The 17,866-nt window shown below is 37.2% G+C and overlaps 3 protein-coding genes and 1 pseudogene across 5 annotated transcripts in view; 2 read left to right on the top strand and 2 right to left on the bottom strand.

Moving 5' to 3' along the window:
- LOC125841478 (uncharacterized) overlaps positions 1-17,866 on the top strand; it is a 181,000-nt gene that overhangs the window by 12,950 nt on the left and 150,184 nt on the right. The window lies entirely within an intron of this gene.
- LOC125841463 (subtilisin-like protease 4) lies at positions 589-2,808 on the top strand (annotated as a pseudogene).
- LOC125841462 (subtilisin-like protease) lies at positions 3,436-11,255 on the bottom strand. Of its 3 annotated transcripts, XM_049520598.1 has the most exons (3): positions 10,901-11,159; positions 6,123-6,241; positions 3,442-5,591 (listed from the first exon to the last, which is right to left on the bottom strand). In XM_049520598.1, the coding sequence occupies exons 1-3, from the start codon at positions 11,102-11,104 to the stop codon at positions 3,689-3,691; spliced, it is 2,226 nt and encodes a 741-aa protein (XP_049376555.1). In that variant the 5' UTR covers positions 11,105-11,159; the 3' UTR covers positions 3,442-3,688. The 3 variants fall into 3 exon arrangements, with proteins under 3 accessions (XP_049376556.1, XP_049376555.1, XP_049376554.1); XM_049520599.1 differs by lacking the exon at positions 6,123-6,241 and having other exon boundaries at positions 3,436-4,677; positions 9,868-11,255; XM_049520597.1 differs by lacking the exon at positions 6,123-6,241 and having other exon boundaries at positions 3,442-5,710.
- On the bottom strand, positions 12,659-15,168 carry LOC125841459 (subtilisin-like protease). The gene has a single exon (XM_049520593.1). The coding sequence runs from the start codon at positions 15,096-15,098 to the stop codon at positions 12,825-12,827; it is 2,274 nt and encodes a 757-aa protein (XP_049376550.1). The 5' UTR covers positions 15,099-15,168; the 3' UTR covers positions 12,659-12,824.

Raw genomic sequence — 17,866 nt, 5'->3', positions numbered from 1 at the left:
TAGAGTCATCTATTGTTTTTAAAATATGAGTGTCATTCCATGGAAGTGTTTAATTCATTAGGTATTTATAGATTGCAACTTAGTTTAACTTTGGCTTTATGAATCCTCACCGTCCATTTATACTCTTTGAACTCAAATAATTCAACGTTGATACAAACCTTAATCTTAATTATTCAGATTTCAGTTATTAAGTGCATTTATTTTCTAGGTTTAATTTTAATCACTCAAATTTCAATCATTAATGGTGTGAAGGAAAAGGTGTTCCATGAAAAATGTGTTTCTCGGAACATAAGTGATTTTTTTGTGTTTGTTATACGTAAGTAGAAAATATTATCCCAAAAATATTTGTATATAATCTACGCAAACACTATGGGAAGTGGGAGTAGGGGCAGAGAAGAGACAATCAATATGAAATGGCACTTCTGAAACTTATTTTCCATTCTTAGACTATTCTTAGTTACTCTTTCACATCACTTTGCTTTTTCTTTTCTTTATTCTTCCTATTACTACTTGTTTCATAGAATTTCTACTATTAACTTTAATTCAGAACATCAACAGATTAGAGTTCTTGTAGCCCATTTTGCAGCTATGAAAATCTTGAAATTTTTTCTTGTTTTTACCATACTTGGCTGTTTTTCATGGCCTAGTACACAAAGTGAATTAAAGACGTATATAGTACACGTTGAATCCTCAGAAAACCAAATTTCAACACAAATTTTATCAGAGGATATGGAAAGTTGGTATCAGTCCTTTTTGCCAAATACAATAGCAAGCACACACTCAAATGAAGAGGAGGGGCCGCGTTTAGTATATTCATATCGCAATGTTATGAAAGGCTTTGCTGCAAGATTATCAGCAGAGCAAGTGAAAGAAATGGAGAAGAAACCAGTCTTCATATCTGCACAGCCACAGAGGATAGTCTTTACACACGACTCATACTCCGAGTTTTCTTGGATTGCAACAGAACAGTGGCTTGTGGAGGGATTCCAACTATGGTAAAGGTGTCATCATCGGTGTTTTAGACACCGGGATTTCACCTGACCATCCTTCATTTAGCGATGAAGGAATGCCTCCTCCGCCTGCTAAATGGAAGGGAAAGTGTGAATTGAACTTCACTACAAAGTGTAACAACAAGCTCATAGGCGTGAGGACTTTCCCAAAAGAAAATGGTTCGCCAATAGATGATGATGGACACGGTACTCACACCGCCAGCACTGCTGCTGGCGGTTTTGTGAGAGGTGCCAATGTGTATGGAAATGCAAATGGCACTGCTGTTGGTGTTGCCCCTCTTGCTCACTTGGCTATTTATAAAGCCTGTGACTCAACTGGTTGCGCTAGCAGTAACATTTTAGCTGCTATGGATGCAGCTATTGATGATGGCGTTGACATCTTATCCCTTTCCCTTGAAGGATTTACTAGACCCTTCTATAATGATCCCGTTGCACTCGGTGCATATACCGCAACTGAAAGAGGTATCCTTGTGAGTTGTTCTGCAAGTAATAGTGGTCCAACCAATAGTTCTTTATCAAATGAAGCCCCATGGATTCTCACTGTAGGTGCGAGCACTCTTGATAGGAAAATTAAAGCAACTCTTCAATTGGAAAACAAACATGAAATTGAGGGTGTATCAGCTTTCCATCCAAAGGTTTTAAACTCAACATTTTTTCCTCTGAATGAACCTGGAAAGAATGAACGCGAATCTTCTGAAGGTTCTTATTGCCAAGATGGATTAGTGTACAATTCTAATGGAGGCAAAATAGTTTTGTGCCAGGTAGGTGGTAATATTTCTAGAGTTGGAAAAGGACAAGTTGTAAAGAATTCCGGAGGCGTTGGCATGATTATCATCAATAAGGAGGAAAATGGTTTCACGACATCAGCTAATGTTCACGTCCTTCCTGCCCTTGATGTTACTTATGCAAATGGAATGAAAATTCTTGCCTATATGAATTCAACAAAGAAACCTGTTGCCCGGATTACATTCCAAGGAACAATAATAGGTGATAAAAATGCTCCTGTAGTTTCTTCTCGCAGACCAAACTTAGCTAGTCCTGGAATCTTGAAACCGGATATTATTGGTCCTGGTGTAAACATTCTTGCTGCTTGGCCTACCTCCATGGAAACAACACAAACACAAAATCTACCTTCAATATTATTTCTGGCACCTCCATGCCTTGTCCTCACCTGAGTGGAGTAGCTGCATTGCTAAAAAGCACTCATCCCACTTGGTCTCCTGCAGTTATCAAGTCAGCCATCATGACAACTGCTGATACAGTAAACCTCGCCAACAAGCCCATCCTAGATGAAAGGCTTTTTCCTGCAAATATCTTTGCGGTTGGTGCAGGACATGTCAATCCGTCAAGAGCAAATGATCCAGGACTAATATATGATACCCCATTCAAGAGCTACTTACCATATTTGTGTGGTTTGAATTACACAAATCAAGAGATTCAAAGCCTTCTACAACGCAAGGTGAACTGCTCAGAAGTGAAAAGTATTCCTGAAGCACAACTAAATTATCCTTCATTTTCCATCACACTTGGAGCAAATTCTCAAACATATACAAGAACAGTGACTAACGCCGGAGAGGCTAAATCATCTTACAGTGTGGAGATAGTTTCACGACCAGGAGTTTCTGTGATTGTTAAGCCCTCTACTCTGAAATTCTCCAAGTTGAACCAGAAGTTGACATATCAAGTGACCTTTTCAAGAACGGCGAATAGTTCAACCAGTGGTACAGTTCAAGGATTCTTGAAATGGACTAGTAATAGGCACTCTGTAAGAAGTCCAATTGCAGTTGTGCTAGTCTAGTGAAACTGCAAGATTTAGTTTTTCGTTTCATTTACTTTTAGTAATTTGATCCTTCTACAATAAGCATGTATTAGTTGTTCCAATTTCTTCAAATGATCCATTGATATCAAATGAATCTGCTTTTTTGTTTCCCTACTGTAACTTTTGCTTTACAATGTCAGTGTATGTAGCAGCCATATGCTTTCCCTTGTTCTTGATTTTGTATATACTATAACAATATTAGTATGGGAACTGTAACTTCCTTGTACACATAACGTATGGATGTTGCCTTAGCCCCCTGTTTGATGTTGGACTTATTTTAGTATCTAATAGTAATGATACATGGTTCTTCGTAGCACTCACTATGTTTCGTTGGAAAGAAAGAATCGTACCAGCTCTCTAAATCTATCGCTGATGATTGAGTAGAAATTTGACTCTCTGGGGACTGAACTTGTATTATATAAGTCTTGAACGGACTCTGAATAATAATTGGCCATATAAGAGAGGTAAGCAAGTAAAAAAAGAAGATATTTTTCAAGAATTCCATGGTTGCAAATGGGCTAGAAGAACTCTAATTTCTTACTATTCTGAAGTAATTCATGAACTATGATGCACTTATTTAGTAACATAGATTCTGAGAGAGAAATGCAGAGAGTTTCATTTCTGTAAATGAAGCAATTCTAACACTAATGCACATTCCTCTAATGAAAAGATGACTAAAAAGATTACATAAAGAAGGTAAAAGAAGAGAATAAAGTAATACAAGTATAATAGAGTATCATGAGTACTTTCTGCATTCATTCTACATTTTGGATTCAAACAATGAATGCAGGCTTATTACATGGAACAAATCATGACTTTTTAAAACGAAACGAGACAAGAAATCAAACGTTGCAGTTTCTTATAGAACGATTGCAATTGGACTTCTTACAGAGTGCCTATTACTAGTCCATTTCAAGAATCCTTGAACTACACCACTAGTTGAACTATTGTCTGTTTTTGAAAAAGTTACTCGATATGTCTTTTTCTGGTTCATCTTCGAGAACTTCAGAGTATAGGGCTTAACAGTTACGGAAACTCCTTGTGGTGAAACTATTTCCACAATGTAAGATGATTTAGCCTCCCCGACATTAGTCACTGTTCTTGTATATGTTTGAGGATTTTCTCTGAGTGTGATGGAAAATGAAGGATAGTTTAGTTGTGCTTCAGGAATGCTTTTCACTTCTGAGCAATCCACCTTACGTTGTAGAAGGTTTCCAACCTCTCGATTTGTGTAATTCAAACCGCATAAATAAGGTACATAGTCCTTGACTGGGGTATCATAAATTAATCCTGGATCATTTGCTCTTTCTGGATTGACATGTCCTGCACCAAATGCGAAGATGCTAGCAGGAAGGAGTGTTTCATCTAATATGGGACCGTTGGCAAGATTGGTTGTATCAGCTGTTGTCATGATTGCTGATTTAACAGCTGCAGGAGACCAAGTGGGATGAGCGCTTTTTAGCAATGCTGCTACACCACTGAAGTGAGGACAAGACATGGAGGTTCCCGAAATAATGTTGAAAGTAGATTTTGTGTTGGTGTTGTTCTCCATGGAGGTAGGCCAAGCAGCAAGAATGTTTACACCAGGACCGATAATGTCAGGCTTTAAGATTCCGCGACTAGCTAAGCTTGGCCCTCTGGAAGAAAATGCAGCAACAACCGGAGCATTTTGATCACCGAGTATAGTTCCTTGGAATGTAATCCGAGCAACAGGTTTCTTCGTTGAATTCATATAGTCGATGATTTTCATTCCGTCTTCATAAGTTACATCCATTGCTGGAAGGACGTGAGCGGTAGCTGATGTAGTGAAACCATCTTCAGCCCTGTTTATTAGAATCATGCCAACACCTCCAGCATCCTTAACAGCTTGTCCTTTAGCAATTCTCGAATAATCGCCTCCCATCATACACAATACTATTTTGCCTTTAACAGCATGGTCACTCAACGTACCTGATCCGCAATAAGATTTGCGAAACTCACTAGCATTTAGTGCAGGAACAAACAAAGGGAAGAATTTTGTACTAACACCCTTTGGATGAAAGGCCGATTCACCCTCAAACCATTTTTTGTTTCCTAGATGAACTGTTGCCTTAATTTTCCTGTCAAGAGTGCTCGCGCCTACTGTCAGAATCCATGGGGCTTCGTTTGAAACAGAACTTTTGGATGGACCAGTATTACCTGCAGAGCAACTAACAAGAATGCCTCTTTCAGTTGCGCTATATGCACCGAGTGCAATGGGATCACTATGGAAGGGACTAGTATATCCACCAAGGGAAAGGGATATGATATCAACACCATCATCAATAGCTGCATCCATGGCAGCTAAAACGTTACTGACAATGCAACCAAAAGAGTCACAGGCCTTATAAATAGCCAAGTGAGCAAGAGGGGCAACACCAACAGCAGTGCCATTAGCATTTCCATACACATTGGCACCTTTCACAAAACCACCAGCAGCAGTGCTGGCGGTGTGAGTACCGTGCCCATCATCATCTATTGGCGAACCATTTTCTTTTGGGAAAGTCCTCGCACCAATGAGCTTGTTGTTACACTTTGTAGTGAAGTTTGATTCACACTTTCCCTTCCATTTAGCAGGCGGAGGAGGCATTCCTTTGTCGCTAAATGAAGGATGGTCAGGAAGAATCCCAGTGTCCAAGACTCCGATGATCACGCCTTTCCCATAATTGGAATCCCTCCACAAGCTAATGTTCTGCTTCAATCCAAGAAAACTCGGAGTACGTGTAGTGTGCAAAGACAATATCCTCTCCGGCCACGCATTTACAAAGCCTGGTTTCTTCTCCATTTCTTTCACTTGCTCTGCTGATAATCTTGCAGCAAAGCCTTTCATCACATTGTGATATGAGTATATCAAGCGTGGCGTCTCTTCATTCGAGATTGTGCTTCCTATGCTCTTTGGCAAAAAAGAATTGTACCAACTTTCTAAATCCATTAACATTGATTGGCTTTCTGGAGATTGAACTTGAACAATGTAAGTATCTAAATTGTTCTGCATACTTGGCCATGATAAACAACAAACTATGAATAAAGCAAGAAGGAACTTCATGGCTACANTGTTGTTACACTTTGTAGTGAAGTTTGATTCACACTTTCCCTTCCATTTAGCAGGCGGAGGAGGCATTCCTTTGTCGCTAAATGAAGGATGGTCAGGAAGAATCCCAGTGTCCAAGACTCCGATGATCACGCCTTTCCCATAATTGGAATCCCTCCACAAGCCAATGTTCTGCTTCAATCCAAGAAAACTCGGAGTACGTGTAGTGTGCAAAGACAATAACCTCTCCGGCCACGCATTTACAAAGCCTGATTTCTTCTCCATTTCTTTCACTTGTTCTGCTGATAATCTTGCAGCAAAGCCTTTCATCACATTGCGATATGAGTATATCAAGCGTGGCGCCTCTTCATTCGAGATTGTGCTTGCTATACTCTTTGGCAAAAAAGAATTGTACCAACTTTCTAAATCCATTGACATTGATTGGCTTTCTGGAGATTGAACTTGAACAATGTAAGTATCTAAATTGCTCTGCATACTTGGCAATGATAAACAACAAACTATGAATAAAGCAAGAAGGAACTTAATGGCTACAAAATAAATGAACTAATAATAATGTATAGTTGATGATTTTGCATAGTAGAATATATAGTGCCAGGCTTTTTAAATGGAAACTTAAAAAGATGTTTAGCTCTTTTACTTTTTGATAAAGATGTAGGTGGAACATAATTAAAGTTATCCCTGTCATAAAAAGATACTACTAATAATTTAAGTGCCAGGCTTCTTGTATGGAAACTTAATTTTCCCAATTGGCTTGTAAAAATTCTAAAATTTATAAGAAAAAATACATGGGAACAAGCAAAGAGTTTGGTAACAAGTTATGAAGTCATAAAGTTTAAATCTAGGCTACGCACACCGATGAGAACTTTAGCTTCTTTTTTTTCCACATGCACCATGTGGATTTAGTATCTGGCATTTTTTTGGATTTATCCTATGTCCTACTCAATTTTCAATTGGACAAAATGTTACTAAAAGTTTATATCTAATGAATAATTACATGTTTCAAGAATCTTGGTAGGGTCAATATCATATTGTTTGAGCGGGAATCCAAGAACAAAAAAGTTGTTTGAATTTTGAAAAAAAAAAGGCAGTCCAAATGTGACAGGGGAGAGATCAGCAAAATCGTCCTTTTTGTCCTTTTTTGTCAACAAATACAAAAAAAATTGACTTCAATGTTTCAAGAAGCTGGCGGACTTGGGCCTTACTTGGCTATTGTTGGGCTGCGTTTCTAGTGGATTTTTATTTGATTTTGAGCTCATAAATGGATAGGTTTTTTTCTTCTTTCAATTATTTCTTTTCAACTTTTAAATTAGTAACTAGTATTATCTACATTATGTAAAAACTTGAAATAAAATACTATTTTAAAGAAGACGACATTAACATAATAATAGTAATGTTGATAAAAAAAAAATTGAAATAGTGAAAATCATAATAAAAAGATGATAATCATAAAAGCAAAGTAATATAGATAATTACAATAACAATAGTGATTAATGGAAAATAATAATGAATTATAAAGTATTCGACTTATTAGTAATTTAGAAGCTCAACGAAATAAATTAGAAGAAAGGATGGACAAAATTTGGTGTCAACATACACCACATGCAAAGACTAGTTTTCTTGATATTTTATATATTTTTTATTCCTTCTTTTAGGTATTGGATATTGATATTCTCCTTCAACTTTCTGAGTTGTCGTGAGATGGATAGTTCTAATTCCTTCGCCCTTAATTCAAACTCTGAGAGCGGAAAAACCCTTGTAGGTAGCACTTTCTCCTTTAATGGCCTTATGCAAGTGAATCCAAATTAGGCAGGCCTTAAAAGGGAACACTGAACACTGAATGAGAAATTAAAAAAAAAAAAAAAGAAACAAGTTTCTAAACCCTCCACCCTAGACCAAAGGTATCGGGTTTGAACCCTCATAATCGAATAAACTCATGGTAGGGAGTGCTTCCTTCTTTAATGGGGGGATTAACACGGTGTGGAATCGTATTAGTCGTTGATTAAATTATTCCCTGTGCTAAAACGGTGAAAGTAATGGCACTAAAAGAAAATGTAAGGATGAGGGGTGGGGAACGGACAAGACTCACCTCGTGAGCTAGCTTTCATGGTTGAGTTATGCCCAAGATTCATTTCATATAGAACATGTTATCAGAGTAGGATCCACCCCGATTCTTGTTTACTGATGATGCCCCCCATAGGCGTGAAGTGGGGTGTTAAAAGAGTCCCACATCGGATGAAAAAGGGTTGGTGGTTGTATCAGAGATGAACCCATTCGAATTCTTTGTTTCACCAATGTTGGGTCCCAATTATATTGTTCAAGCATCAGTTGGCAGGCCTGGGCATGTGGGGGGTGTTGAATCCCCCTCATCGGCTAAGGGATGGAGGACTTGGTTTCCTTATATGACTTGAGCAATCCTCACTTTTGAGCTAGCTTTTGGGTTGAGTTAGACTCCAAATCCATTTTATAACAGTTTCTGTGCAAATTCAGCTTGTTGTTGAACGGGAGAGCTACCTACTCCACAAGGCATAGTTGATTTAGCACTGTGTGCTTGATCGAAATCAATTGAGAACCTGAAACTTGCAAGTATAGTGGATGGTAGTAATCGATCTGTCCATTTCCATTTTCCATCGTGGCTGAGCCTGAGCTAGCTCGAGCTTCAATAATGCTGTTTTTCCGGTTGACTTGAGATAAACAGCCTCAATCTCAGCATCATTTCTCTGATACCTGGAAATTTGATAATGTTAAGTGAAATTCAATTATAACGAAAGGATGTGCTGTGGTAAATAAAGAAAGTGAAAGAAGAGAATAGAAAAAATAGTAGTTCACTCTGAAATGAAAGTAACACAAGAATAATAGAATATCATGAGTAGTTTCTGCATTCATTCTACATTTTGGATTCAAACAATTAATCCAGGCTTGTTACATGGAGCAAATCATTTTAAAAACGAAACGAGTCTAGAAATCCAAAGTTGCAGTTTCTTCTAGAACAACTGCAATTGGACTTCTTACAGAGTGCCTATTACTAGTCCACTTCAAGAATCCTTGAACTACACCACTGGTTGAACTATTGGCTGTTCTTGAAAAAGTTACTTGATAGGTCTTTTTCTGGTTCATCTTTGAGAACTCTAGAGTAGAGGGCTTAATAGTCACAGAAACTCCTTGTGGTGAAACTATTTCCACAATGTATGATGATTTAGCCTCCCCGACGTTAGTCACTGTTCTTGTATATGTTTGAGGATTTTCTCCGAGTGTGATGGAAAATGAAGGATAATTTAGTTGTGCTTCAGGAATGCTTTTCACTTCCGAGCAATCCACCTTACGTTGTAAAAGGTTTCCAACCTCTCGATTTGTGTAATTCAAACCGCATAAATATGGTAAGTAGTCCTTGAAAGGGGTATCATAAATTAGTCCGGGGTCATTTGCTCTGGATGGATTGACATGTCCTGCACCGATGGCAAAAATGCTAGCAGGAAGGAGCGTTTCATCTAGGATGGGATTGTTGGCGAGGTTTACAGTATAAGCAGTTGTCATGATTGCGGATTTAATAGCTGCAGGAGACCAAGTGGGGTGAGCGCTTTTTAGCAATGCTGCTACTCCACTGAGGTGAGGACAAGACATGGAGGTACCTGAAATAATATTGAAGGTAGATTTTGTTTTTGTATTGTTGTCCATGGAGGTAGGCCAAGCAGCAAGAATATTAACACCAGGACCAATAATGTCAGGCTTTAAGATTCCGCGACTAGCTATGCTTGGCCCTCTAGAAGAAAATCCAGCAACAACCGGAGCATTTTTATCTCCGAGTATAGTTCCTTGGAAGGTAATCCGAGCAACATGTTTCTTCGTTGAGTTCATATAGTCAATGATTTTCATTCCATCTTCATAAGTTACATCCATTGCTGGAAGGACGTGAGCATCAGCTGATGTAGTGAAACCGTCTTCTACCCTATTTATTAGAATCATGCCAACACCTCCAGCATCCTTAACAGCTTGTCCTTTTGCAATCCTCGTATAACCTCCCCCTATCATACACAAGACTATTTTGCCTTTAACAGCACCGTCAGTCAACGTACCTGATCCGCAATAAGAGCTGTCAGACTCGCTAGCATTTAGTGATGGATCAAACAAAGGGAAGAATTTTGTAATGAAAGACTTTGAGTGAAAAGCCGATTCGCCTTCAAACACTTTTTTGTTTCCTAGCTGAACTGTTGCCTTAATTTTCCTGTCAAGAGTGCTCGCGCCTACTGTGAGAATCCACGGGGCTTCATTTGCAACAGAACTTTCGGATGGACCACTATTACCAGCAGAGCAACTTACAAGAATACCTCTTTGTGTTGCACTGTACGCACCGAGTGCAATAGAATCACTATAGAAGGGACTTGTACTCGAACCAAGAGATAGCGATAGGATATCAACTCCGTCATCAATAGCTACATCCATAGCAGCTAGAATCCCACTGTCAGAGCAACCAAACGAATCACAAACCTTATAAATGGCAAGGTGAGCAAGAGGGGCAACACCAACAGCAGTGCCATTAGCATTTCCATACACATTGGCACCTTTCACAAAACCGCCAGCAGCAGTGCTGGCGGTGTGTGTACCGTGTCCATCATCATCTATTGGCGAACCATTTTCCTTTGGGAATATCCGTGCTCCAATGAGCTTGTTGTTGCACTTTGTAGTGAAGTTCGATTCGCATTTTCCCTTCCATTTAGCAGGCGGAGGAGGCATTCCTCTGTCGCTAAATGAAGGATGGTCTGGAAAAATCCCAGAGTCCAAGACTCCGATGATCACGCCTTTACCATAGTTGGAATCCCTCCACAAGCCAATGTTCTGCTTTAATCCAAGAAAACTCTGAGTACGTGTAGTATGCAAAGACAATATCCTCTCCGGCCGCGCATTTACAAAGCCTGATTTCTTCTTCATTTCTTTCACTTGCTCTGCTGATAATCTTGCAGCAAAGCCTTTCATCACATTGTGATATGAGTATATCAAACGCGGCACCTCTTCATTCGAGCTTGTGCTTGCTATACTCTTTGGCAAAAAAGAATTGTACCAGCTTTCTAAATCCATTGACATTGATTGAGTTGAAATTTGGCTTTCTGGAGATTCAACTTGAACTATATAAGTCTCTAAATTGCTTTGCATACTAGGCCATGACATACAACCAACAATGAACAAAACAAGAAGGATATTCAAGAACTTCATGGCTACAAATTTACTAAAAGAACTCTAAATACATGAACTAATTATGTATTCATGAAAGAGAAGTTGATGATTTTGCCTTCTTTGAAGTACTAACATATATAGTGCTCTAGTCCTATAGTTTTGATTGGTCATCTAGATCAAGATTTAAAATTGTTTAATCAATAGATACCCTCATGTTACTTAATGTATTATATTGTGTGTGGGAAAAAAAGAAGTATCATGTGATAGAAAAAGACTAAAGTTGAAAGGAACAATTAAATAAGAACATAAAACATAAAATAATTTTAGTTGGAACTCCTTCCTAAGAATTGACTTAGTCTTGATTGAAGAAAGCTATCTCTATTTTCTCAGCTCGAATCAAAGACCTCTGATTAAAGACACAAGGATCACCTTTGTTTCACTACATTCCTTGTTGGTAATATAGGCATTGTTATATGAGGATTACTCTTTACGAGCTCTTTTTATTATATGTGTATACTTATTCCACATTCTATCAGACATAAAATAAAACTTAATTTTCACAATTGGCTATAAGAATTCTAATTTCATACAATAAAATGCAGCTTTTTTCTGAGAAAAAAAAAACTTAAAAATTCTAGGCCCCTTGCAAGCCATGCTTTTCCTTTTCCTTTATTTTGTGCATATTATAATAGGGGCAAAGCTACTGTATTAGGTAAGGGTTTGATCGAACTCACTATCTTTTGCTTAGATACTGTAGTTATATTAGGAGATTCATTAGATACGTATAAATATTTACTCGCGGACTCAGTATCTAAAACGAGCGAAGAGTTCGGTGACAAGTTCTGAACTTTAAATCCTGGTTCCGCCTCTATATTATTACCACCTAAAGATGGGAACTTTAACTACTTTTTTTTTCCACATATACCATGTGGATGTTGCTTTATTTTCTTGTTTGATGTTGGATTTAGTATCTGGCATTTTTTTTTGTTTATCATGTGTCCTACTTAAAATACTTATCTCTTTCTAATATTCAATTGTACAAATGTTAAAGTTTACATCTAATGAATAAATTACATCTTTCAATAATCTTGGTAGGGTCAGTATCATATTACTTAATTAGACCACTAAGACTCTTGATGAGTATTTTATATTATTCCTTCTTTTAGGTATTGGATGTTGAAATTCTCCCTCTACTTTCTAGACACCATGAGTTGTTGTAGGATGGATAGTTTTAATTCCTTCGCCCTTAATCAAATATCTTGGATTCAAACTTCTAGAGCAGAAAAAAAACATGGTAGGGAGCGCTTCCTCTTTTAATGGGCTTATGCAGGCGAAAAGGGAACACTGCACACCAAACGGAAAATTAAAAAAAAAAGACATAAATTTCTAGACCCTCCAACTTTAACCAAAGGTCTTGGTATTCGAACCTTTGTGATCGAAAAAAATTACGATAGAAAGTGCTTCTTCCTTTAATGGGCCTAACACGACGCGGATTTGTATTAATTGTGTCTTGTATTTAAGTTTTTATCACTTAACTATGGTTGAGTAATATGCATTCTCATTGTAATTTCAGTATAAATACTGAGTGCGAGTAAGTATTTTCCGTTAATATAATAGATGAAAGAGAGTACAATAAAAAGTAACAAGGATCAAAATAGAAATATTAGTCCATACATGAGTGATTTGTGAACTCATTTGGATACAAACCATTAATGTAGGCTTATTATACATGGAAACAAATTATTAAAAATCAAACAAACTAATCAATATCTGGTGTTTCTGGCTCTTGTAGCACAACTGCAATTGGACTTCTTACAAAGTGCTTATTACTAGTCCATTTCACGTATCCATGAACAACTTCCATGTTTCTAATCTCTGTTGTTGTGGAAAATGTCACACGGTACGTCATCTTCTGATTCAACTTTGAGAACTTTAGAATCGAGGGCTTAACAACCACGGAGACCATTCGTGGTGAAACTATCTCCACGCGATAAGTTGATTTTGCCTCTCCAACATTTGTCACCGTTCTTGTGTATGTTTGAGGTTTTTCTCCAAGTGAGATGGAAAATGAAGGGTAATTGAGTTGTGCTTCAGGGATGCTTTTCACTTTTGAACAATTCGCCTTGCGTTGTAGAAGGTTTCCAACCTCTCGATTTGAGTAATTCAAACCGCATAAATAAGGTAAGTAGTCCTTGAATTGAGTATCGTAAACTAGTCCTGGATCATTTGCTCTTGATGGATTGACATGTCCTGCTCCATACGCGAAGATTCTAGCAGGAGTGAGTGTTTCACTTAGGAAGGATTCGTTGTTGAGGTTGACTATGTCCGCGGTTGTCATGATTGCTGATTTAATAGCTGAAGGGGACCACTTGGGGTGAGCGCTTTTCAGCAATGCTGCTACTCCGCTGAGGTGAGGACAGGACATTGAGGTGCCCGAAATGATGTTGAATGTCGATTTTGTGTTTGTTTTGTTCTCAACCGAATTATGCCAAGCTGCAAGAATGTTGACACCAGGACCAATAATATCAGGCTTCAAGATTCCAGGACTAGCTGTGCTCGGTCCACGAGCAGAAAATGCAGCAACCACCGGAGCATTTTTATCTCCAATTATCGTTCCTTGGAACGTAATTCTAGCCACCGGACTCTTCGTTGATTTCATATAGTCAGTGATTGAATTTCTATCAGAGGATGTCACGTCCAAGGCTGGAAGGACATGAGCATCCGCTGATTTAGTGGAACCGTCCTGAGGACGATTTGTGAGAATCATACCAACACCTCCAGCATTCTTAACAGCTTGCCCTTTTTCAATTCTGTTAAAACCACCACCTACCTCACACAAGACGATTTTCCCTTTTGCAACAGCGCTGAGCTCAGTCAGCCCTGGTCCGCAAAAGAGGATATCTGAGTCAGAATCAGGATCAGTTGCATTCTCTGAAGGATCAAACAAAGGGAAGAATTTGTTATTGGAAACTTTAGGATGAAAAGCTGATTCGCCCTCGAATTCTTCTTTGTTTCCAAGCCTTAGAGTGGCCTTAATTTTCCTGTCAAGCGTGCTCGCTCCTACTGTGAGAATCCACGGGGCTTCATTTACAACCGTGCTTTCAAATGGACCGTTATTACCAGCAGAGCAACTTACAAGAATACCTCTTTGTGTTGCACTATACGCCCCGAGTGCAATAGGGTCACTATGAAAGGGGTTAGTAGTTCCACCAAGGGAAAGTGATAGGATATCAACTCCGTCATCAATAGCAGCGTCCATAGCAGATAAAACACCACTATCAGAGCAACCAAACGAATCACATACCTTATAAATGGCTAGGTGAGCAAGAGGGGCAATTCCAACCGCGGTGCCAATAGCATTTCCAAACACATTGGCACCTTTCACAAAACTGCCAGCAATTGTGCTGGCAGTGTGTGTACCATGTCCATTATCATCTATTGGTGAACCGTTGGCCTGTGGGAACGTCCTCGCTCCAATGAGCTTGTTGTTACACTTAGTAGTGAAGTTGGATTCACATTTTCCCTTCCATTTAGCAGGCGGAGGAGGCATTCCTTCGTCACTAAATGAAGGATGGTCAGGTGAGATCCCGGTGTCTAAAACACCGATGATCACACCTTTCCCATAGTTAGAATTCTTCCACAAGCCAATGTTCTGTTGCAATCCAAGAAAACTCGGACTATGCGTGGTGTGTAAGGACAAAATCCTCTCTGGCCATGCAGCTATAAACCCCGGTTTCTTCTCCATTTCTTTCACTTGCTCTGCAGTTAATCGCGCTGCAAAGCCTTTCATAACATTGCGATATGAATATACTAAACGTGACGCCTCCTCATTCGAACTAGCACTTGTGCTTGCTATTGTATTTGGCAAAAAGGATTCATACCAACTCTCTAAATCCCCTGACAAAGATTGTGTTGAAATTTGACTTTCTGGGGATTCAACGTGTACTATATACGTTTTTAATTCGCTTTGTATACTAGGCCATGATAAACAACCAAGTATAGTAAAAACAAGAAAAAATTTCAAGATTTTCATGACTAAAAATGTGCTAAGAAATTTGTATTTTCTTGAGCTAAAACATTAATACAATTAGTAAAATGTTGTTTGTTATTTTGCAGTCTTTTGGACAAATGGTATATATAGTGCTCTGGCGGCTGATCCTGTTCATGATCAAAACAAGTTGAGTCTTGAGTGGAAGCTTTTGAATTATTTAATTAGTAGAGCCCTCATGTTTAATAAAGTACTAATTCTTGATTTTTTAAAAAATTATTTTATTGAAAGAGGAAAACAATTATTATGAGAAAGAAAAAAAAAAGAACTAAAGTTAAAAGGAAGAATGGATAATGATGTGCATGCCACCAGTGGTCTGGTGGTAAGAGCGCAACACGTGATATGTAGGTTCGCGGTCTTTAGTAAGGCAAAAGTACACTATGACTTGAATTCCAGAGATACATCTTAACTAAACTAAGGTCATATTATCCCAATTTTTATTTTTTTTTGTAATTTTGTACATCTTTTTGGGTTACATGACATCTAAACATCTCCCACGTATGTGGAGTCATGGAGTGTATCACGTAAGCCAAAAGGTGTATAAAATTACAAACAAAATGAGTTTAGATGTAATAGGATCTTAGTTTAGTTTAAGTGTATCTCTGAAATTTTGATTATAATCCAGACTCCAAAGGTATCTGTGCCTTTTTTCTTTATTTTTAGATAAAGCTATTCCTTTGTCAGAAAAAAGAAGAAGATAAAAGTAATAGTTGCACTAATATATTAAGGACCATCCAAATTAGCAGCCATTATTTTCCCAATTGTGTTCATATTATATATTATAACAATCTAAAGTTGACAACTTTGACTTCTTTGTAGCGAGAAGTCCGGATACTGATTCGATCGAATCTACTATTTTTTAGTTAAATAATGTATTTATATCACAAAATAAATTAAGAGGGTATAAATATTAAATTTAGATATTTATTATTGGCTCTTGAAGGTGTCATTCTAATTTTTAGAATCATAAAATTAAAATTTTGATTTCGTCTTTGTTTGTATACTTGATATTTCTGGTCAATTATTTGATATTGGATTTATTATATAGTACTATTATTGATATACCCTATTTCATACATATAATGATCAATTCTTTAGTGGGCAACATGTTTAAATAGTTATAAGTTTCCATTACATCTTCCAAGTACCTTCACAAGGTCAACATACTTTACCTTAATTTAGGCCACAAAATACTGGTTCTCCGTAAATATTTTTATTTTCTCGTTAAGTTTGATACTAAATATAAAATTTATTTTTTAATTAAGTTGTAGTAATTTAATAAATAATAAGTTAAAGTTTTATTTTTTAAGGAAAATCAAGTTGTCTATTGCCGAAGGGTCCAAAAGATAAGTAGCTAGTGTCCATCAAAATCAAATTATTCCATTTTCCTTGGCCGTTAGCATTCACCATCCCTAGCTGTTGTACTCTCCATCTCTCCTTCATGTAGCTGCCATTGGTGACTATCTTTATTTTTTAGACATAGAATTACAGTTTAAATTTTGCGAATTGTGAATTTGTAAGTGTATTCATAACTCATTTTAGTTATTTGGTTCACAACTAAGTAAATATTTATGCATATTCAATAGAAATCTCTAGTATAAAAACGAGATCTAAACAAACATTCAAATTTGACTTTATCTGATTTTAAGCATATAAATCTATAGTGGCGGAGCCAGGAAGTAAAAATATACAAGCGTTGTTACCAAGGATAAAACACACAACCTCAAGTAATTTTTGCAACTCCTTAATTGCTATACCAAACCTTCTACTTGTATCAATGTGTCAACACTTGTATATATTTATTAAATCAAATTTTGATCTATATATACAATATAATTTTTTAAAGTGTCGTTTGACACCCCTTGCCTTAGGTAGCTCCGTCCGTGTATATCTACTAGACATATTAATTTGTCGGATGACACCAAAATTTATGTATCACATCAATATTGAGAATTTGAAAGACAAAATTGAAATGAGTTGGAGTGTTTAGTGGTCTATGTTCCAAAAATAAAATAAAATCAAGTTTTCAACTATTTTTCCCCCAAATCAATTACACTTCCAAATGAACAAATTGGGGATTTTTTTTTTTTTTGAAAAATAGAGGAGAAAGTATGAACACACAAATTCTCGACGCCAAACTGTTATGAAATTCGAGGTAAAATTGAATCTCATTTTCCCCATTTTCTGCTTAATTTTTCACTTTAATGGAAGAAAAAAGTTTCCTTCGTGTCTGTTTTTTTTTTTGCTAATTCAGATATTTTGATGATTATTGCTGGTGAGTTTTGAGTTTTAACTGATTTTGTTATTCGAATCATTACTTTGCTCCGTCCCTGGACCACCATTGTCTGACCTCTGTCCATGGCTCAGAAGTGAAGCAAGAATTTAAACTTTATGAGTTCGAGATTTTAGGATAATAATTTTAAATGCTAATTAATAAGTTTGGAATTTAATATTTATACTTATTTAGTAGAATCCTTGAGTCGAGGATCTATAGGAAATAACCATAAGGATAAGGTTTGTTTACGCTCTATCCTTTTCGAGTCTGGAATTACATTGAGTATGTTGTTGATATTTAGTAGAATCTTAACTCATAGAGAACTTGAGCTGAAGATTTAACCCTACGGGCGGATAGACTTTTAGTCGTGGGCTCATTTGAACTCATAACTTTTGTATATGGTATAGATATATCTATGTAAAAAGATTATTAAAATATCAAAAGATTGAACGATGCAAGAGAATTAAATCCATTAAAT

The sequence above is a fragment of the Solanum stenotomum genome, chromosome 10, assembly GCF_019186545.1.
Source record: "Solanum stenotomum isolate F172 chromosome 10, ASM1918654v1, whole genome shotgun sequence".
NCBI classification, from domain to species: Eukaryota; Viridiplantae; Streptophyta; class Magnoliopsida; order Solanales; family Solanaceae; genus Solanum; species Solanum stenotomum.
This window is presented reverse-complemented; position numbering and strand designations above follow the sequence as displayed.

Bases quoted from the DNA above. Each gene is read 5' to 3' on its own strand.
- LOC125841462 (XM_049520599.1), bottom strand. From the start codon at position 11,104: ATGAAGTTCTTGAATATCCTTCTTGTTTTGTTCATTGTTGGTTGTATG. The intron at 4,678-9,867 runs GTGTTGGCATGA...AGGATGCTGGAG, and splicing joins AGCTGTTAAGGATGCTGGAG to GTGTTGGCATGATTCTAATA.
- LOC125841459 (XM_049520593.1), bottom strand. From the start codon at position 15,098: ATGAAAATCTTGAAATTTTTTCTTGTTTTTACTATACTTGGTTGTTTA.